Below are 22,075 nucleotides of genomic sequence, written 5' to 3'. Positions count from 1 at the left end.
AGTTGTCCCCACCAGATTATTTTTACTAAAGAGTCAGGGACAGGCTATGAGCTTCCATGAACTTTTGTTTATTGTTCATGACCTGTCCCTGACTTGTTTTAGTAAAAAATATTAGTGACAAAACCTTAACCTTAGAGAGAGTTAAACTGATAGTTTAGTGATTTTTGCTAGATTAGTATGGCCCCAGGGCAACAGTAATTTAGAGGGCAGAATATGTAAATTTATGCTAAAGGACAGCAACTGTTCACTCACGATACAAAGAGTAGTCAAGGATTAATGATTTGTCACCGTCCACACAGGATTTTCTTTGTTTTACTGACACCCTGTGGCAGATGTAAAGAGCAGGTCAAATTCTAGTACAGAGGGTGAAAAACAAATGCTGAATCAGACACATTGAAACAGACTCTCTCCAAGCCTATGCTGAGGTTATATTTTAGGCCAAGAGACCCTTCCTATCAGCTTCTACTGAAGACGTCAAATCCCACTTTACGGGCAGTGAACCACTTCAGTCCAGAGGTTCTAAAAAACCTACTGTAGAACTCACCCCAAGCACTCTGAAGGAAAAATCATCCTACTTTGCTGAGACCACACACATTGGGAAAGAGTCATCTTTAACTAGCATAGATCTGCTCCTCCATGCCAGCCAATGAACACCCAGCCTGCAGTCCCAAAATACGGACACCCTAGATGGGTTGGATTCACAGGTCTTGGATAAACCTATGCCATTCCTAGTTGGTGAATATGTCACGAACAAAAGATCCAATGCCCCATTCAGGGAAGGAATCTTCCCCCTTCAAAAACACACAGTAATTCAATACTGAAGAAATTCACCGTGGATCTATCATTTCTAATTAACTACTGTTCAGGATCAAACCTCTGAGCTTGCTCACAAATGAAAGGAGTTAGCCAAAAAAAGATTAAACTACAAGCTCAGTTATCCAGAAAATGCTGCTGTCCACTGAAGAGGAGTGGTAGGGATTATGGGAAAATATGCTAAAATACTTAAATCCACCCTTCAGAGGTGCACCCAAAGAGGAGTGATCGGAAACTACAGCTCTGCCACTAGACCCTTCACCTGTAAAGTCCCACATGGATCAGTTTTCTTTCTTGTCCTATTCAACATCTACATGCAGATGCTCATCTTACCACTCATTATAGACTGGAGTGCCAGCAATACACAGATAATATGGACCTACTAATCCATCCCCATGTACAACTATTACACCCAAAAACATGCTAAAACAAAGGTTGCAAAGTCAAGCACTGAAAAGTTAAGAAATGCCAGAATTAAGGCTGCCTATGAAGCCTTAATTCCACCCCTTGTGTGTACACATTATGAAACAGTCTTCAAATACGTGATCATATACTCCCCCTTACACCCTCCCCCACATCCCACCTACTTCAATGCAGAGAATGGACCTGTTCTGGGGAGGAATGGGGGTTGTGTCTTAAAAGATTTAGTTGCCAGAGCCCTGCTTCATTTGTTGCAAAAAGTTGGAAGGTGTGTAGCTCTTATATAATGCTTTTCATAAGTGGCTCTCCAAGTGCTTTACCAAGTACCAGTACCAAGGAGGTCCATTTTACATAAGGGGAAATGGAAGAAGAGGAAAATGAGGAATGCACGTTGTATTATATGACTTGTCTAGCATTACACAGGAACTCTGTGGCAGAGGAAGAGAGACAGAATCCAGTTCTTCAGGGTGGCATTCAGTTACCTTAACCAGAACCATCCTTTCTCTTCCTGCAATCCCCTGCCTCATCTCTTCCAAGGTAGTGTGGCCTAGTGGATAGACAGATTAAGTCAGGATATGTGGGTTCTGTTACTGGCTCTACCACTAACCAGCTGTGTGCCACTGGGCAAGTCACTTCTCTTGGTGCCTCTGTTTCCTCATCTGCCTTGCTGATTTAGGGAGAATGACAGGGTTAAAAATCTAGTTCATACCTGTGGCTTCTTATTGCTAGACATTACAGGAAAGACAAAATGGTACCATGAGTTGTAACAAAATAGTGCCATGAGACAAAGTTTCTTACACCAAGCTATTTTGTCCATGAAATAGCATCTATTTTAAAACTACTAAATGAAATGGAGTAGAATTGGAAAATTAAAACATTGTAAAAGGAGGGAATACACCAACCTTGAGGATGAGTGGTCTGAAGCAACTTGTCTAGATTTTAACCATGATCTCCAAGGAAAGTATCTGAAACCTAATGTTTATGCCAGACCATTCTCTCCAACAGAACCTGAAAGCATCATTGCTACTGCGGGTACCAATTTCAAGTTAGCATCTCAAGAAAAACATTTAAAAAAAAACAAAAAAAAAAAAAAAACTCACCTACCCTACTTGACCATTCTTATAAAAAGATCCTCCCATCTTCTCTGGTTTGCATAAAAGGCAGTAAAGCTAAAATACAGGAGGTGCTCCAAATCACACTTTTTCCAATCTGCAGGTGGTCAGATAACAGCAATTTTGTACAGAACTGATCACTCCTAATTAATCTTTTCAGTGCTCCAGTGAGTTAAGTATTAATATCCATTTTCTCTGTGAAGAGGAAGAAAGAGGTTAAGTGACTTGCCAAAAGTCACACAGCAAATAACTATCAGACTGATAGTTTAACCTAAACCACTACTGTGAATCTGGCAAGTTAGCCAGCCTCTGTGTAATTTGGGCCTGATGCCATCACACCATTACACAACACATTATCTGAGAGAGATGACAGACATGTAATCACAACTGCCCCATTTTTAAAAGACAGTATAATTAAACATTTATGGCATCTTGAGAATCACAAATTTGGGCCTGTTTCCAATTTTGTCATAGGCATGCAACCAAAGGCACAGACTAAGTGCTTCAACTGCCCTATCAGTAAAGTGGGGACCATACATCAGTTTATTTCATAAGCTCGTGTGTGGTTTCACTAAATAAGTATGAGGATAGATGATTAAGGGCAATTGTTGGAATAGAGGTGGACAGAATTCTGGCCGGCTAGCCCTGTTCACATTTCCAAGGCCAGAGGTCATGAAGGGTTGTAGGGTCAACATATTCAATAGCCTCATGGAAGCATTAGCAGAGGCAAGGTGAACCATAACTCCCCTGTAGCAGCTACTGGAATTGATTACATAAGAGTACTGTTTGTAAACTACTACTGTATTTAGCAGAGTGTCTTTTTTTTTTTTTTTTTTTAAAGATTCCTCACACTGACTATTGTGCTCTTCGCTTATTCTTTCCCACCCAGAAACAAGCAGACCACAGGACTTACACTATGCAACTCCAGCTATGTGAATAATATAGCTGGAGTCAACATACCTTTGGTCGAGTTACCACAGGGTCTATACCACGGGGGTGTCTGGCAGCAAACCACTGAATTGGTGGAAGTCACAGGCTAAGCTCCTGGAATCAATCTGCTGAAATGCTAAACCAGCATTTGACAGAATTATCCTCTTCTGCAGGTGCCAAGAGAATATCTTCTTCATTTTCATTTTTTCAACTAGATCAGTTAAATGACTTGTTCAAATAGCCATTTGGGGGTTAAAAAGCAGGAAAGCTTGTTTTCCTCTTCCAAACTGTAAGGGACCTGAACCTTACACATCACCCCGCTGGGGTTTTGAAAGAACACCACTCAGATCAGATCCAGTCACTCCAGTAGGGGCAGCCTATAGCACTTGAGCAGTGATGAGCTCTCAGCCTTCCAGCTAAATCTTTCTGCATACTTCCTGCCTTTCAGGGTCCCATGGGACAAACAAAACTCAAGAGTAGCAAAAACACAGAGAAGAGACACAGGTAGCTCAAACAGCATCAGCCTCTACTCCCTCAGAGGGGCCCTAGCCAAGTGAGAATTCAACTCAAAGTCCACTGAAGCTATAGAATACAGCACCCCTTATTCTTAGGGGAGTTGGATTCTTTTTTAGGCAAGCTTTTAGGCTCTGCTTACTACCAGGCCTCTTCCCAAGAGCTGGGAAGCTCAGCACTCTGCTCCCTCACACAACTGCCCTTCCTCCTTAAGTTTCCTCCTTTTAAACTCCTCCCTCATTCCTGGCATGACTTGCAGGTGCAGAAGGGCACAGCTACTCCAGCCCAGAGTAGGTTCCTTAAACCTTTCCAAGTTGGTGCAGGGTTTATACACCTCCATCTCACAGACTATGATTAAAAACTAATTGCACCCTCAAACAATCTGCTAGTTTTAAAGTGTTGGAGGACAGAGAGACCAGAAAGCATCTGTTCAACTCAATACCTACAGAAAAAATAGTTGAAAACTGTTTTATTAAACAGTTTAGGTAAACACAAAAACTTGTTTTGAAAAAAATTCTCGTGTCCATTAGGTGAGGTACTTTTATTTAATAAAATAAATGCTGTTTTTGTGCATTGTTAATTGAGTTTGACTTCCCCTCAGAAAAGAGCTTGACAAAAAAGTCACATTTAGTAAATAAGTACTTCATTTTTAACATAGTAAAGTGTAAAAATTAACACTCTGAATAAGTGTACACTAAGCTATATAGTTGCTTAAAAGTGTGGCTGATGTATCACTCTTAGCAAAAAAGCACCAAGTTTAGCATAAAGGTTATATTTAGTTCCAAATCAACACATATTATAGGTTGGTAACAAGTAAGAATCCAACTTCTCTTTAGGAAACCAAGATGTACAAAAGCAAAACAATAAAAATACATGGATTTAAAGCAAGGTTCCCTGCTTGCTGATTTAAACCTGATTAAAAACCAGTGATTTAAAAAAAAAAAACAACCACACACACACACCCCCAATCCACCCTGGTACTCAGGACCCCATGTATCCCACAATCCTGCAGCCATAAAACATTTAGGCGAAACCATCCCTGGCTGCAAAACTCTGTTCTAGAATCCAAGCCCTCGCTTTTTTTTTTTTTTGGTTAGAAACAATGGCTGTGGAGAAGCATTCCAAATATAAAGTTAACTAAAGTAGTATTGACTTCCTGAATTTACTGGCAGCGTGAAATAGTATTTCTACAGGGTAAACTAACCCATTCATCTGAATTCATTTTATTTCAGAGTTAAATATGCAAGTTTCAAAATGAGCATGTTTAGTTACATCACTGACTATTTTAGCTTAAGTCCCCCACTGGTATGTTTATCCCACAATCCCAAACAGCCTCCCCTTAAGCCAAAAGCTCCAGCTTCCTCAACATCCCCTATTCAGTTGTCAAAACTTCCAGTTCCATTTCCACTTTCTTCTCTAACCCCAACATCTACATGCTGATGTGGAGCAATTTAAAATTAAGACAGTATTTATTCTATAGTGACTAGTTCATACTTACAAGACATGGAACTGCAAAACTGGTAATCTAATCTGGATTGTCCTACTAGACCAATTGCTTGAAGAAGAAACAAGCATCTTCAGGATGGAGAAATGTACGTTTGGGAATGCCAAAGCATATGTGCACTCAGTTCTTGCAGGGCACTATACAGCTCTGTAGTGTGGATATACTTTTGTTAAGGAAGCAGTTGGAATCAGTATTCTTGTGATTGTGGCAATAGGGCAGGGATTCTCAAACTTCATTAAATTATGACCCCCTTCTGATAAAAATTACTACATGACCCCAGGAGGGGAGACTGAAGACTGAGCCTACCTGAGTCCTGCCACCCAGGGGAATATGGGCGGGGGGGACCACAAAGCCCAAGCCCCATTGCCTTGGGGGGGGGGGAGGGAGAGGGGAGGCAGAAAGAACGGGAGGCCGAAGCCCAAGGGCTTTAGCCCCAGGTAGAGGGCCTGTAACCTAGCCCTGCCAGCAAGGGCTGAAGTCCTGGGGCTTGGGCCCTGGACCTCAGTAAGTCTAAAACAGTCCTGGCAACTCCATTAAAATGAGCTCGCGACCCACCTTGGACTCCCAACTCAGTTTGAGAGCTGCTGAGCTAGGGTTTATAATGAAAAAGAGGTGGGGAGGGAGGAGGAAGGAGATAGCATAGAAGACATTAACACTAAAACAAAGCACTAGCATCAGCACAGGATGCATTTAACTTGCCCTACCCAGCTTTGTACCAGCACCGATTATACTAGTATCATGGGTGTGCTCCCACACATCTGTGTGAAGTTGGATGGTCTGCTGAGGCCAAGAACAGCACTACTGCACTGGAACTCATGTGTAACAGCATTTGGTATGGAGAGAAATACTACACAAGAGTCTTCTAGGCATTTCTTTCTGCCACTGGCTATGTGACACCAGCACCCTTTCTTGAGAGGCAGAAAAAGTGATAGGCCTCAGCAAAGAAGCTTGCTACACCAGGTGACAATAAATCCAGATTTGTATGGCTCTTAAAAAGTTACACATTTGATTTTTAGAGGTGTTTTATTCTCTGTATATGCTTAAGTAGTGCAGTTATACTATGTTTATACAATTTGACCTTTCTAGTGCTGTGTCATTCAGTGCACACATGATACATGGAGGTGTGTGTTCATGTTTGATATCTCCCAGCTGGGATGGGGGAGGGGAAAAAAGTGACAAGAGTCTACATGCTTAGGAAAGCAAAGCAGCTACCTCAAGGCCATGGCAACAAGATTTACTACAGAAAAAGCAAACCAACTGAGTCAACTCAATAGCAGAACAAAAGAAAAACAAAAAACCCAACCAACAACTTCAAAAGACAGTAATTGGAGTCATAACAGCAAGCAAGATTAAACAAGCAATATTTGTGGAAGGACTACAGTACAGGTTGATGGAGCACAAGTAGTAAGAACTTTGTTTCTTAAGCAGTCAGTCATATGATAGAAGGGGCATGAAGGCGAGAGGGTTTTTGTTAAGGACTGACAATGCTCAGAGCTGGGAAGGACATGGAGACAACATAAGCTGCTGGAGGAAAGGATGATTTAATAATTTGACAGACAGTTAAGACAAGTGAAATGACTTTAGGAGTCACCATACAGCTGTGCAACAACTGGTGATATTTTTAAATACATAAAGTTTTGGTTCCATGGAGGCAGGAACCTTTTTTTAATTCCTACTATTACTAACATTAGTTCAGCTTCACTTAGCATTATTGGGAGCTCTGCTATAGATAGGATGCCCAGTAGCATGAGTAGTTATAGAAATGCCAGTGTAGGCCAGCTACCAATCATCATGTCCTGCTCATAATCGATCTAGATCAGAGTGGGCAAACTACACCCTCTGAGCCACATCTGACCCATGGGACCATCCTGCCCCGGCCCCCAAGCTCCTAGCCCAGGAGGCTAGCCCCTGGCCCCTCCCCTGCTGTCCCCCCTCCCCTGGAGCCTCAGCTCGCTCTGCCACAATGCTCTGGGCAGCAGCGCTGAGAGTTCCTGGCCTGACCTGGTGCTCTGTGCTGCGTGGTGGTGGCGGCAGCGGCGGCGGCGGCAGCAGTGGCATGGCCCAGCTGCAGCTGGGCAACACGGCTGTAGCACCGCCAGCCACCAGTGCTCCAGGCACTATGGTAAAGGGGGCAGGGGTTGGATAGAGGGTAGGGAAGTTCGGAGTGGTGGTCAGGGGGCAGGGGTGTGGATGGTGGAGGGAGTTGGATGGGCAGCAGGGGGCAGTAAGGGGACAGGGAGAATGAGTGGTTGGATGGGGCAGGGGTCACGGGGGGCGGGCCCTCAGGAATGAGAGGAGGGGTTGGATGGGGCAATGGGGGGTCCAGGGACAGTCGGGGAGTGGATGGAGCAGGAGTCCCTGGAGGGGGGCATATAGGAGGTGGGGGCTGGTTAGAGTACTGAACAAATAGGTAATATTCTAACCAGCCGTCCATACAAAATTTACCAAACCCAATGCGGCCTTCAGGACAAAAAAAAAAAGTTTGCCCGCCCCGGTCTAGATGGTGGCTATAAACCATCTTACCAAAACTAGAGCTGCTACCAGTGGGAAGTTCATTTGGTGCAGAGAGAGATCTCGACTCAAAATGCTATTTGGTAAAGCTCCTCATGCCCAGACCTCACTTGCTTCCCCCAGTGCTAAATACAGAATGAGTAATAAGAATTCAAACACAACCTGAATTCAGTATTACCTATCTGTTCAGTACTAGAATAAAGCAATATTTGCAGTTCTGCATTAGCTAAATTCATTCTTAACTTTTGATTCAACTGCTACACAGCAACAATTGAAGTATCTAGAAGTAACACTTTCTAGAACAGGTATTCCAGAATAATGGTAAGAAATGTCCCAATTAGTTCAGAAAGTAACCTAGTAGACAAATTGCGCAACTATTTTTCAACCAGAGAGCACAAAGCTAAAAAGGAACACTTTACTCCATTTAGCCTATCATAAACAAATAGTAATTAATATTAATAGTTAATGAAATATAAAGTCAGTTTAAGTAATGAGGGTATGCTTTCAAATTTTATTCACAGTAGAAATGTGAAAATCTGAGGATTGGGAAAGAGGGCTAAACATACCCAAGAAACTTTCTGGTCAAGCAAACTAGGACCTGTTACTGTACCTGTAATGTGAACATCAAGTGACACCAGATTAATTCTAACTCAGTTCCAAACAAGATCCTCAGTTATGCATTTTAGAACTGGCTCTAAAGGCTGAAGCATTTGCTCTGACCAAAGCTTAAGTACATAGATTTTAACTGGAGAGTATTTGGAACATTCACTCTAAAGAGATACTGAAAATCAAGGGCGCTTCTAAAAGTGCATGATTTGGCAAATATTCTATCACCCCCAAAATTCCTATATCCTAGCAAATAAACTAACTCTAATACAATACAATAGGAGAGTATCTAAAGATGGATCTGAAGTCCTAGGAACAAACATTTATTTATATAAAAGATAAACTGTTCAAACCCAAAAGTTTATCCTTAATTTAAGAAAAAAAGGAGACAAGATTTCAGATTCTTGAATAAACAGACAAGCTTCAGTACTTGAGCTCTCTCACCTATATATTTCACTTTAGACAATGATCAACATAATCTATGCATAAACTTGGAAGGATTTTTTTTTTTAAGTGTTGATTCCTCTATAAACTTTTATTGATTGTGTAACAGGAAAAATGCTGCTTGAGAAGTTTGACTGAAGAACAATTTTGTATAGTTTGACATGGGATGCGACAATTTATGTTTTAACAGCTATTGAGCATTAACTTTTTGAATCTCAAGTCTACCATCATTAAATAAATTGCCTGATACAGTTTTACAACTGTGAAAATGTAGATAACACGCTTCAAAAATGCTTTAAAAAATGGGTATTATCTGTCAAAATTATAAAAAAAAAGCAATATCAAGCTCAATCAAGCCTTCCTATATCTAAATGGTAAATTTACCATTAACTAGTTTCGACTATTAGACCAGAGACTGTCCACATGCTGTAGTATTAAGGCCTTCTATCAGTCTCCAATTCAAAAGCGATATCACAAAATCATCGTATTCCAGGGAAGGCACATGATGACCCACCACAGGAAGGGAAATCCTGTTATTTGTTTGCAAAGCTTTTCCATACATGAATTTGATTTCTCCTGCCTCCATCATCCCCAACTTAACCCTCACCCTGAAAGCCAGTGGCATGATGTAAACCCTCATTCCCTGTTATATTAAAGTTATTTCTACCAAAATAATGTATTAGTAACAAGCACAATGTTTACCCTATTTTAGTTACTACCTGGCTAATTTTCATCAGCCTATTATTATTTACTTGAAGTTAACTATTACTCTACCCTATTGCCTATTCACTGTTGTTCCCTGTAGTACTAGTTTTACTGCTCTGCCTCAAGTGGCTTAAATGATGTGGCTTCTAATACTTCGCTTAAAGAGGTATCAGTCTAACCGGCCTCATTTTTAAGAAGCTTTTTCTGGCTTCAATTGCAGCTATATTATTTTTGTGTGTGTCCTCCTGTCCAAAATAATTCCTCTCCATCACTGGTATTAGTTTATAAATATCTGAAAGGCAGTCATATTCACACACACCCTCTCTCCAGTTGCTGTTTATCCATTAGCATACATCTTCTAATTTTTTCCCCCATTAAATACCCACCTCCAAATCTTTTATCTTCCAATCTCACTTCCATTTGCCGATATCTTTCTAACAAAGATGCGTCCATAGATGAATGCAGTATTCTGGGTGCAGTGTCACCAAGATTATACAAAGATGTATTATCACCTCCCCTGCTCCATGACTTGACATATATCTGCATCTGCAGCCCAGGAACTAAATGGGATTTTTTAAAAATCCCACCATGCTGTATTACATTATTTGTGTCTAATTTACTGCCCATTAACAGACTCTTACTTTACCAGTTTCTTGCTTTCAGTTAGTTTTATTTCCACACACCCGCACCCTCAGATGTAGGTCTGCATTTTCCCCCAGACATGAATTTAGTTTTAAGAGTCTGTACATAGGATGAGTTGATTCTATGAAGGAGTAGTCCACACTGGAAATCAAACTATAGCTAAAATGGATAAACTGCCATGTTATCTATGTTTCACTGCTACACTTTTAACAAATTAAAAAAATTATTCTTGTTCAAAAATACACTTCAGATGAAGAAAGCCTACTCTGGCTCAATCTCTTGGAGTTAATGAAACCAGTAGGCTTTTTACTAAACTACAGTTAAAATTAGATTACATGCATCTGATGAAGTGCATATTTACCCACAAAAGCTCATGCTACAATACGTCTGTAAGTCTATAAGGCGCCACAGGACTCTTTGCGGCAGTTAAAATTAGAGAGTTCTAGTGTCAGGAACATATGTAAATCTGACGCAGGACATGATTTTCAAATAGCTTTTGAATAGTGATATCCGTAAGATCATCAAGTCTCAGCTTTTCTTTTTGGGGGAAAAAAAGGGCAGATTGAAAGCTGGCATTCAATGAGGATGTGAAGTTAAATGTCTGTCCAGCCATTTCGATCTATTTTGCTCTCTGCATTCACTTGACTTTACTCTGTCCATATGCTTGGTTCTACATTCAAGCAATCTTTCAGCTTCACAACTACACAAACTACTGTCCCTTGAAGCACACTATGTTCTATCAGATCTCAGATTATAACAAGTAGTACACAGCACTATGATTGATAAGAACTATATTAATAACATGAACATAAGACTAGCCATACTAAGTCAGATGAATAGTCCATCTAGCCCAATATCCTGTCTTTTGCCAGTGCCAGATGCTTCGGAGGGAATGAACAGAACAGGGTAGTTACTGAGTGATCCAAACTAAACCTCTGACAGCCAAAAGCTGGGACTGGATGATGGGGACACCCAGAGCATGGGGTTGCATTTCTGGCCATCTTGAGTAAGAGCCACTGATAGACCTAGTCTCCATGATCTTACCTAGTTTTGTTTTGAACCCAGTTATACTTTTGCCAGCTGATGTTGCAAAGGCCAACTAGTTGACTGTATGTAGTGTGAAGAATCTTGCTTTAAATTTTAAACCTGCTGCCTATTAGTCTCATTGGATGACTCCTGGTTCTTGTGTTACATAAGCAAATAACTAACACTTCCCTATTCACTTTCTCCATGCTATTCATGATTTTACAAATTTTTAAATCAAACCTCCTCCCTTAGTCTTTTTTCTAAAATGACCAGTCCCAGTCCTTCTAATCTCTCCATGTATGGAAGCTGTTCCCTACTCCTAATTGTAGGTTGTCCTTTTCCAATTCAAATTTTTTAAGATGAGACAACAAGAGTTGCATGCAGTATTCAAAGTATGGATCTATGTAGTGGCATTACATGTTGTGTCTTATCAACCCCTTTCTTAACAGTGTCTAACATGGTTAGCTTTTTTGACTGCTGCTACATGTTGAGTGAACGTGTTCAGAGAAATATGACACCAAGATCTCTTTGAGTGGTAACTGCTAATTTTGACCCCATCATTTTCTATGTATAGTTGGGATGTTCTCCAATGTGCATTACTTTGCACTTAATATTGAATTTCATCTGCCATTTTGTTGCCCAGTTTTGTGAGATCCTTTTGTAACTCTGCAGTCAGCTTTGGACTTAACCATGAACTCAGCCACTTCTTTTACCCCTTTTTCCACATTCCAACATATAAAATTGTACTGACCTGCAATCAATCACCAGTCTCAAGTAATATCAGCAGTATGCCTATTCCTAAGAGTCTAGTGCCTGTCATTTACAAGCCATCTTAGGAAAGTCTCCTAAATCGTCCCCACCTTTTTAGTGACTATATTGAAATACGCTAGTTTTCATCTGTACACTCGCATGGATACTATACAATAAATGTGCATTTTACTGACTGTACAAATTCCCATATCTTTAGAAGAACAAACATCTTGCTTTCCAGAAATTATTTTGGAAGCGTTCATAATGAACCTGGAATCAGATTGACAAGATACCTCAGCCTCCACTTCCAAATACCAATACTTTCTGGAACCCCATGTTCAAAACCCAAGAAGGAAGACTTAGCCTTTCATTCTTCTGAGGGAGAAGAAGAAAGGGCTAACCGAGTCTTCTGGGTAAGACCTTAGAAAAGTATTCTGTCTGTTCAGCATGGACATTAAGAATTCTTCACCCCACTCCCACCAAAGTTACAAGTATCCCACCTAATGTACTAAAGATAACCCTCTTCTCACTACTGTAAAAATGTTGTTGCTTGCAGATGTGTTGCCCACCCCCCTCCACCCAAGAAACAAATGCCAGCTATATTATTAGCCACCAAGAAAACATGTCACTTTGTAAGCTGTAGGGACTGAACACCTGGTAAAAGAAAAGAAGTCGCAAATGTGTGGATGCAGTCAAATTCAGAACTTTGCCTTCTGGTGTAAAAAATAAATAAATAAAGCTATTATGGAGTTTCTAATTGAATACTAAAGGCCAACAGCTCTACCAGACAATACTTTAACTAGCTTTCCAAGCACTAATTAACCATATCTGCTTGGGGTGATGGGAAACAAAAAATGATGCATAGGTCAAAATGAGAATATTTGTTAAGTACAGTATTTGCAACAGTTTCATATTACATTCCAATGTTTTCAGTAAGTGTGTCTTGAATTGAAGTCAGCCACTTTGTGCCTAGTTTTCCAATAATCTTGATAGCACTATTAATTAACAGTAGTATCAATCCTCTTCCTTATACACATTACAAATATGGCTGAATGCTGTACTGGGTGATATGCAAAACATTAATGTCACTGGTCTCAGTAAGCACATGGCAAAAAATTGTTATAGACTCCCTATCCAGACAATTTGATTATGTGTGCTAAAACAGGAGTTGCCAGATGGAAGTAAAGACAATCCCACTAACTGCACAGTTGCATAACCAAAGCAGGCAAGTTCTTATGACCAGATAAGAAAGGGCTATTATATGGCAGGATGGAAAAATATTTGTCCACACAACTGATTGCCACAAGCACCTGAATACCATTCATTTAAAGATACTAGTTAACAGAGGCCTGGTCTACACTACACGTTTGAACTGAATTTAGCAGCGTTAAACCGATTTAACCCTGCACCTCTCCACACAACAAAGCCCTTTATACTGATATAAAGGGCTCTTTAAACAGATTTCTGTACTCCTCCCCAACAAGGGGAGTAGCGCTGAAATCGGTATTGCCATGTCAGATTAGGGTTAGTGTGGCTGCAAATCGATGATATTGGCCTCCGGGCGGTATCCCACAGTGCACCATTGTGACCACTCTGGAAAGCAATCTGAACTCAGCTGCACTGGCCAGGTAGACAGGAAAAGCCCCATGAACTTTTGAATTTCATTTCCTGTTTGCCCAGCATGGAGCTCTGATCAACACAGGTGGCGATGCAATCCCAAATCCAAAAAGAGCTCCAGCATGGACCGTATGGGAGATACTGGATCTGATCGCTGTATGGGAAGACAAATCTGTTCTATCAGAGCTCTGTTACAGAAGACGAAATGACAAAGCATTTGAAAAAATCTCCAGGCTATGATACAGAGTCCACAGCACAGTGCTGTGTGACAAGCGTAACGGAAAGCCAAAGAATCAAATGGACGCTCATGGAGGGAGGAAGGGAGGGGGTACTGAGGACTCCAGCTATCCCACAGTCCCCAAAAAGCATTTGCATTCTTGGTTGAGCTCCCAGTGCCTGAAGGGTCAAAAACATTTTCCCGGGTGTTTCAGGGTATATGTCGTCAATTTATACCCTTCCCCCCCAGAAAGAAAAGGGAAAAAAAAAGTTTCTCACCTTTTTTCAATGTCACCCTATGTCTACTGCATGCTGCTGGTAGATGGGGTGCTGCAGCACTGAACACCAGCATCCCCTTCCCGGTGGCAGATGGTAAACTATGACTGATATCTGTCTTCATCATCAGCCCGCGAGTGCTCCTGGCTGGCCTCGGTGAGGTCGGCCGGGGGTGCCTGGGTAAAAATGGGAATGACTCCTGGTCGTTCCCAGCAGAGTGTAAAAAACGGCTGGTAACCGTCCTCATCATAGCAACTGGAGGCTGAGCTCCATCAGCCCCCCCCCCCCCCCAACATGTCTAAAGAAAAGATTCTGTACTGCCTGGACTATCATAGCAGCTGGAAGTTGCCTCCCCCTCATTTTATCTCACTAAAAAGTCAGTGTTTCTTATTCCTACATTCTTTATTACTTCATCGCACAAATGGGGGCACACTGCCATGGCAGCCCAGGAAGGTTGGTGGAGGAGGGAAGCAACAGGTGGGGTTGTTGCAGGGGCACCCTCTAGAATGGCATGCAGCTCATCATTTCTGTGGGATCTCTGGGGCTCTGACACGGAGCAGCTGTGCTCTCTGGTTCTCTAGTACACTTGCCCCATATTCTAGGCAGGACTCACTATTTTTAGACAAAACATAAAGAAGGGAATGACCCGGGGAGTCATTCCCATTTTTGTCCATGCACCTCCGACCGACCTCAGCGAGGCCAGCCACGAGCACCCATGACAGCAGCAGACGGTACAAAACGACTGATAACTGTCATCTCATCGCCAATTTACAATGGCAGATGGTGCAATAGGGATGGTAACCATCTCCGCTACCTTGCAAAGGCAAATGAATGCTGCTGCGTAGCACTGCAGTACCGCGTCTGTCAGCAGCGTCCAGTACACATACTGTGACAGTGACAAAAGGCAAAACGGGCTCCATGGTTGCCATGCTATGGCATCTGCCAGGGCAATCCAGGGAAAAAGGGCACAAAATGATTGTCTGCCGTTGCTTTCACGGAGGAAGGATTCAGTGACGACATTTACCCAGAATCACCTGCGACACTGTTTTTGCATTGAGATCTCAACCCAGAATTCCAATGGGCGGGGGAGACTGCAGGAACTATGGGATCGCTACCCACAGTGCAAAGCTCCAGAAATCGATGCTAGCCTTGGTACATGGACGCACACCGCCGAATTAATGTGCTTAGTGTGGCCGCGTGCACTCGACTTTATACAATCTGTTTTACAAAACCGGTTTATGTAAAATCGGAATAATCCCATAGTGTAGACATACCCCAAGGAACAAAATCCAGGTCTCCTGAGTTCCTGTCCAGCTCACATGCACTGTATTAAACTGCCTTCACATTAAGAGCCCATCTTACCCTACCACAAAAAATGCCTCTTGAGATATTACAGGGTTCTACTGGCCTCAGTTATGTTTACTGATTTATAGAAAAGTGTCTTCATAATCTGTATCAATGTGGCATCACTGAAATAGCAGAAACAGAGGCTCTCTCTTTTAGCATGTTACAATGTAAATCAATCATGACAAGCATTACCCACCATTTAATAGATATCTTAGGCAGTTAGAAGTTGTGTTACTGAGCCTTTGGAATCTTTAATCCTTAGTTGTTACAGCCTACTGTTTAGCAAAACTACCAAAGCTGTATTTAGGCCCCCATCTACCCTAAAAATACAAGCAATCATGGAATCCTGAATCAAAACATTTAGCACAGACACACCTCAGACAACTAAGCTTGATAACATGGTTTAAGGGAACAACTGTTCTATAGCTAGATTATTTTACTGGTTATATCAGTAGTGTAAACAGGCCTCAAAGTCTTAAGGATCTGACAGTTAGAACAGGGGCAAACAAAACTCAAAGCTGATTTATTTTTTTTAAACCTTTTCTGCCTAGATGTTGCAATATATCACCCACTGTGTAGAGGCTTTTGCAATTCACGTTTTATTATCCAAGACTTTGCATCTTAGATACAATTAGACATTTCCTTGCATTGGAAGCTTCATCAAACTAAGGGCTTGTCTACATCAGAAAGTTGCAGCGCTGGTGAGGGAGTTACAGCGCTGCAACTTTGAAGGTGTACACATCTGCAGGGCACCACCAGCGCTGCAACTCCCTGTTTGCAGCGCTGGCCGTACTCCCGTTTTGTCTCGGGTGTAGAGGATCCAGCGCTGGTGATCCAGCGCTGGTAATCCAATGTAGACAGTTACCAGCGCTTTTCTTGACCTCCGTGGAAGGAGGAAGCCTCTGGTAATCAAGCTGGTTTCCTTTCCCGGTTTGCTCTCGGTCCCGGAGCCACCCAGCAAACCGCAGGGAAGGAGACCTGCTTGCTCGGGGTTCCGGGACCGAGAGAGCAAACCGGGAACGCCGCAGTTTGCTCTCTCGGTCCCGGAGCCAGCCAGCAAACCGCAGGGAAGGAGACCTGCTTGCTCGGGGTTCCGGGACCGAGAGAGCAAACCGGGAACGCCGCGGTTTGCTCTCTCGGTCCCGGAGCCAGCCAGCAAACCGCAGGGAAGGAGACCTGCTTGCTCGGGGTTCCGGGACCGAGAGAGCAAACCGCGGCGAACTTTCCCGGTTTGCTCTCTCGGTCCCGGAACCCCGAGCAAGCAGGTCTCCTTCCCTGCGGTTTGCTGGCTGGCTCCGGGACCGAGAGAGCAAACCGCGGCGTTCCCGGTTTGCTCTCTCGGTCCCGGAACCCCGAGCAAGCAGGTCTCCTTCCCTGCGGTTTGCTGGCTGGCTCCGGGACCGAGAGAGCAAACCGCGGCGTTCCCGGTTTGCTCTCTCGGTCCCGGAACCCCGAGCAAGCAGGTCTCCTTCCCTGCGGTTTGCTGGCTGGCTCCGGGACCGAGAGAGCAAACCGCGGGGAAGCTGGTTTCCTTTCCCGGTTTGCTCTCTCGTCCCGGAACCCCGAGCAAGCAGGTCTCCTTCCCTGCGGTTTGCTGGCTGGCTCCGGGACCGAGAGAGCAAACCGCGGGGAAGCTGGTTTCCTTTCCCGGTTTGCTCTCTCGTCCCGGAACCCCCCTTGAAGCCGCCCAACAGCGCTGCAGTGTGGCCACATCTAACACCACTTGCAGCGCTGGTTGCTGTAAGTGTGGCCACTCTGCAGCGCTGGCCCTAAACAGCTGTACTAATACAGCTGTAACAACCAGCGCTGCAAAATTTTAGATGTAGACATGGCCTAAATATTATCTTAGTGGGCTTTCAGGGTCTAGTTTTGAAGAGATAAATAACTTGTTCACAGAAATAAAACACTGGCACCAAGCCTGTGGTCCCTGGCTGGAGTAGTACTTAATTGATTCCATTCTTTCTGAAAGAGAGCATTAACTGATCCATAAAATCCTGAAAACTGTGGGGTCTTTGCTGTGCTGAAGCTGTCGATGTGGTGTCTTAAACAGCTGTTTGTTCACAGCCCCTGAATGTTAACCATCTTGAGGTCTGAAATTATGCTCTCTCAGGAAGAGCAACAGCAATGCAAATTCATTTCTCAAGTTAGTCTGACAATCAGAGAGTGAAATGTTGAGCCAGCCCATCTCTTTTCCTGAGGCTTCTAAGAATGGGAGGCTTTGTGGGTGCAGCAAGTTTTGGAGGAAGTGTTCTTTCATTTTATACAAGGAACATAAGTGTACATGCACTTGAAGTCCATAGCTGAGGGCCTTTTAGAAATTTAGTAAGTGTGGTAAATAAAGGTTAAAGCTTACCACAGTTTGGTAGACCATTTTGAATACTGCTTAGTAATTAGCAGTCTCAATAGACTGCTTTACAATATTTACTCACTAAAATATTGCTTTTAGGCTTATTGTACTCAACATATTAAAAGGCTAAAATTGTCAGATAAGTGACAGTTTAACTTTAAACATAACAGACACTGTAAAAAACTCATTAAGAATATAAATATCAATAATTCAGTTGTCTTTTTAATGACAGCCACCAAATCTCAGAACTCCTGGGGAGGAGGGGGACAAAAGAAAATAGGATACACAGTGGAAATAACATCCTTAATTATAAGATTGTTAGCTGATGCTTGACTTATGCATGATATTTTTACCTGTACATATATGCACAGACAAAACAAATCTTATTCTTATTGAGGAAAAATTGTTAATTTTGTATTTTTAATTTCATTTTTAAAGTTTCTTTCTCTTGTGATAAAGGATTTGGCTGTGTTTCTCAATTCAGTATCCCTTATTCAAGTTGCCTTGTCAAAAAAGAGGACAGCCCTGAGAACTCCATGAAACTCCATATTCAAGTATAAATTTAAGCTTATGCTCTCAAATAGAAAAATTCAGAAAGTCACCCTGTTAAAGTAAATTTTTATGATGTAGCCTTAAGTCACTGTATCAATACTGCTGCTGAACAGGATGAAGAAAGAAGACTGGTTACACTGAAACTCACCCTGAATTAGGATGATTAGGAGATGGCTGCACATATCAAAACCACCTTGAAAACAAACCGAACGCACTCTAAAGGTGTTTCCAAACTGTATGCCAGACTTATGAGGTGAATTTAGGCCAATGCCAAGCTCTCATTTCTTTCCCCTTGTGTAAATGCGACACAATCGGGCCTCACATGCAGGCCTCTCTCTCTCCATTTCAGGCAGGACCTTTGTTCCATACGTCGATGTTTTTCCCCCAAAGCCCGTGACACAACTTTCCACTCTTCCCTCTATTATTTTCCGGTTCACAGTCTAGACTTTCAGACTCCCGATCCCTTAAAACACCCAACTGCGGAGAAACCCGATGAGCCAGTGCGTTAGAAGGCAGGGGGAGGGGGAACAATAAAAAAGTTGAACAGCAGGAAGATAGGCCCGTAGGTCTGGTAAAAGCCCCGGCATCGGTTTGTTTACCAGCCCCAGACAGCCAAGGCAGCAGCTAGGAAGCGATCGGCGCGAGTGCTGTGAGCACCATAAAAAAAAAATCTTCACGGCTCCCCAATACCCAGCCACTCTCACAGATACGGTATCACGGGACTAGCAGTGAAGGGGGTGACGGGGAAAGAGAGAATTTACGTGTGAGTATTATGCAAACAAACGGCAGGACCAAGGGACTAGTTACTTCACTGAAAGCAGCAACAACAACAAAAAAAAAAGAGAGGGTGGGGGGAGAGAATCAGCTCTCAACTGACGCGGGTGGAAATAATCCTGTAGTGGGCAGTCAGTATTGTAACTCGAATCAACACCCTATCCCCCCGCCTGGGAAATATGGACGGCGGCTGATTATTTTGCCTTTTCTTTCTCCGGCTAGGATTTTTGTTGCTATTATAAAAAAGGAAACTCGATAACTGCTTAAAAAATAAATATAACTGCAACAGGGAAAGGGGGTTCATATGGGGGGAGGCAAATACAAATCGGGTTCAGTAGCGTCAACCCTGACACTAGCCTTTTGTATTAGCAACTACCCAGGCCACAGAGCTAGCCGTAGCTGGTGCGGAAGAGAGTTCCCCACCTTGGGGCTCCAGGCTGTCGGGTGCATTGTGTGAGGCAGGGATTGAGGAGATCTTCTCTCCCCTCAACCCCTAAGTTAATATTTTAGGGGCGGTGGGGGTGCACTAAAGTCAGTTTCTAGTGGCTGCTTGGCCATTTTGTCAGTTCCATTTCTACCACCTCCACCCCCTCATCCCTTCCCCTTCCTCAGTGAGGGCCTCACCGCTAGAATCCCATTAGTAAACCCAGGGCCTCTTCGGCCCTTCCATCCGCCCCCCATAGGATCTCCCCTTCCCCCGATCATTACGCCTCCCCCCAGGCCCCAGCACTCACTCTCCCACAAACAATGCCTAGGATGGCGCGTCTCCCCTCCCCCCTGCCCCGGGTAGACGGGGAAGGGCAGCTGAGCTCATACCGGAGGTGACAACAGGCCTGACCGAGGGAGCATAGGGCAGTTGAGGGTGCCCAGCACCCCCCCTCACGTCCTCAGTGCCCAGGAAAGGGGAAGGGATTCTATGTACCTAGTTTGTCCCGATGCGGCCTCCGCAGACGCTCCGTGCCACCCCAGCAGTAGCTTCCCTTCCCTTCAATTATCAGCTGAAGCCGCAGCACCGACCAGCGCGCCGTCCGCCTCCGCAGCCGAACCCCTTCCAGCGGCACGGGGGAGGCTGGGGACTACTTAACCCCCCAACGGGGCCCGCAGCATCTGCCCGTTCCCCCTGCCTAAATGCGCTCCCTCTGCCCGGCTGGCCGCCACCCGCGAAGCCCCTGGACCGGCGGTTTGCTCGTCCTGGGTCCCTGCGCTGCCAGGCGTTTCTTGGCCTAGCGAGCGGTATCCTTCCGCCGGGGTCGTCACCTCTGGGTCCATGCAAGTATTTCCCCTCAGGTCAGCGGGGCCGGAGGGTCTTTTTTTACCAACTAAGGAGTGTACAGGACCCTCCTCACCGCTGGGGCGAAGACCCCGCTGGGCTAGAGCGTTAATATCCACCCGGCCCCTTTAAGAGGGGGCTGGGCTCCCAGTGACCTCTCTTGATGCCCGCCCCTTCCTGGTTGCCATAGTCACCTCTTGCCAGCGTCCCAAAATGGCGTCTCTACTGCAGGAGAACCTGTTCGAGACCCGCGCGCAGGCCCCGGCCCCCAGCAAGGACTTCTACCAGCTGATCGTCACCCGGAAGGAGGTGGGTGAACGAGGGAAGGAGGCCCTGCTCGTGGCCTCCGTCAGCGCCCCCATCGCACTGCCAGCCGCCCACCGGGCTGTTGCTGCTCCGGTTCGCACGCAGATAAGCCAACTCAGCGGGCTGTCGGGGCAACCCGAAGCTTGGGGAGGGTCTAGGGATCTGTCTCCGGTCGGGGATCCAGAGGGGTCCTGGCAAAGGCCGATGACTAGGAGTCTGGCATGCGGGTGGGGAAACACCACCAAAGGTGGGTCCAGAGGGGCAGAGGGCACATAGGATTCCTAAGCGTCACTGAAACGTGCTTGTGAATGTATGGGAAAGCATTGCCTGGGGGAAAACTCACTGACCAAGTATCCAGGGAAGTGGGGGTATCATCACTGAATGGGTCCTGAGTAGTAATTCATGTAAAGCATGTAAGGTCTGAGGATCCAATACACATTGGAAGATATCTCCAGTAAGGACTTCAAGGCTAAAATGAGAAAGTCACCAACTGAGTAGGAAAAGATGTTGCAGAGTGATGGTTCAGTATCCTTGAAAACATTTCACAGTTGCATGAGATACTGTGACCTTGACAAAAAATATAGAACAAATTAAAGGACCTTCAAAGACTGTCACAAATAAGTGATCCAGTGATTAGAGAAAACAACACAATGCTGAGAAAGGTCGTAATGCTTTTCCTAAGGAAAAGCAAGTTTTAAAGGAACTGGAATAAACTGAATCTACCGGCAAATCAGTAGCTTTACATTGAAATATCCCACCAGAAAGTGAAGTGAATAGCTAGGAAGAATTAATCTGCCTGTCCTGGGACAGGAAGCCAATTCGTTTTCATAATCTTACAAGATAATACGTGTCAAGACACTTCTTTGGCAGGTTAGTTAGAATCTTATTTCTCTTCTAATGTCCAAGGGTGGTCCGGAAAGAGTGTTCAAAATAATCCTGAGTGAGATTTTAAGTGTCTTATTGAAACATACTGCAAAATCCTTTATCACAAGAGTAAAACTGATGCCTTAAAACTGCTTTAAAATTAATCTCCAATAAGAGAGTCTCACCCACAAATGATGGGATTAATTTCCACTTCTTTAAAGATTTACTTCAGTTTTGTTTCATGTTTACCCTAAATTTGACTGGGCTTGATCTTGAAAGTGAAAGTATTGCATGGAGAGAGCAGGTGCAAGATATGAATACTGAGCTCTGTCTCAAGCTGTGTGTATCAGTTTTAATGTTGTAAGATTTCAAAAATAATATACTAAATGAGATTTTAATGGTCTCATTGAAACACATAGCCAAATTCTTTGTCACAGGAAGGAGATACTTTTTATATGTCATTAAAACTAATCCAAAATGACAAAGATGTCTTCCCCCAGTTAGGTGAGAGTTGGCAGGCCTGTAAAATA

The 22,075-nt window shown here is 43.7% G+C and overlaps 2 protein-coding genes across 7 annotated transcripts in view; one reads left to right on the top strand and one right to left on the bottom strand.

The window, feature by feature from the left end:
- Nucleotides 1-20,493, bottom strand: part of TRIP12 (thyroid hormone receptor interactor 12) — a 177,497-nt gene extending 157,004 nt beyond the window's left edge. For 4 of the 6 annotated variants that reach the window (XM_030575535.1, XM_030575538.1, XM_030575539.1 and 1 more), the window contains exon 1: nt 20,028-20,493. The gene's annotated coding sequence lies outside the window, so the exon portion shown is untranslated. Of the gene's footprint in view, nt 1-2,333; nt 2,541-20,027 lie in introns of all 6 variants that reach the window. The other 2 variants (XM_030575536.1, XM_030575537.1) reach the window with 2 other exon arrangements.
- Nucleotides 20,494-20,552: 59 nt separating this feature from the next.
- The window catches only part of FBXO36 (F-box protein 36), a 73,785-nt gene continuing 72,262 nt past the window's right edge, over nt 20,553-22,075 (top strand). Inside the window, exon 1 of the mRNA XM_030575543.1 lies at nt 20,553-20,684. Within this exon, the coding sequence (XP_030431403.1) occupies nt 20,589-20,684 (96 nt within the window). The 5' untranslated portion in view covers nt 20,553-20,588. The remainder of the gene's footprint in view (nt 20,685-22,075) is intronic.

Source organism: Gopherus evgoodei, chromosome 9 (genome assembly GCF_007399415.2).
Source record: "Gopherus evgoodei ecotype Sinaloan lineage chromosome 9, rGopEvg1_v1.p, whole genome shotgun sequence".
Lineage (NCBI taxonomy): Eukaryota > Metazoa > Chordata > Testudines > Testudinidae > Gopherus > Gopherus evgoodei.
The sequence above is the reverse complement of the archived record's forward strand: the minus strand, read 5'-3'. Positions and strand labels throughout refer to the sequence as shown.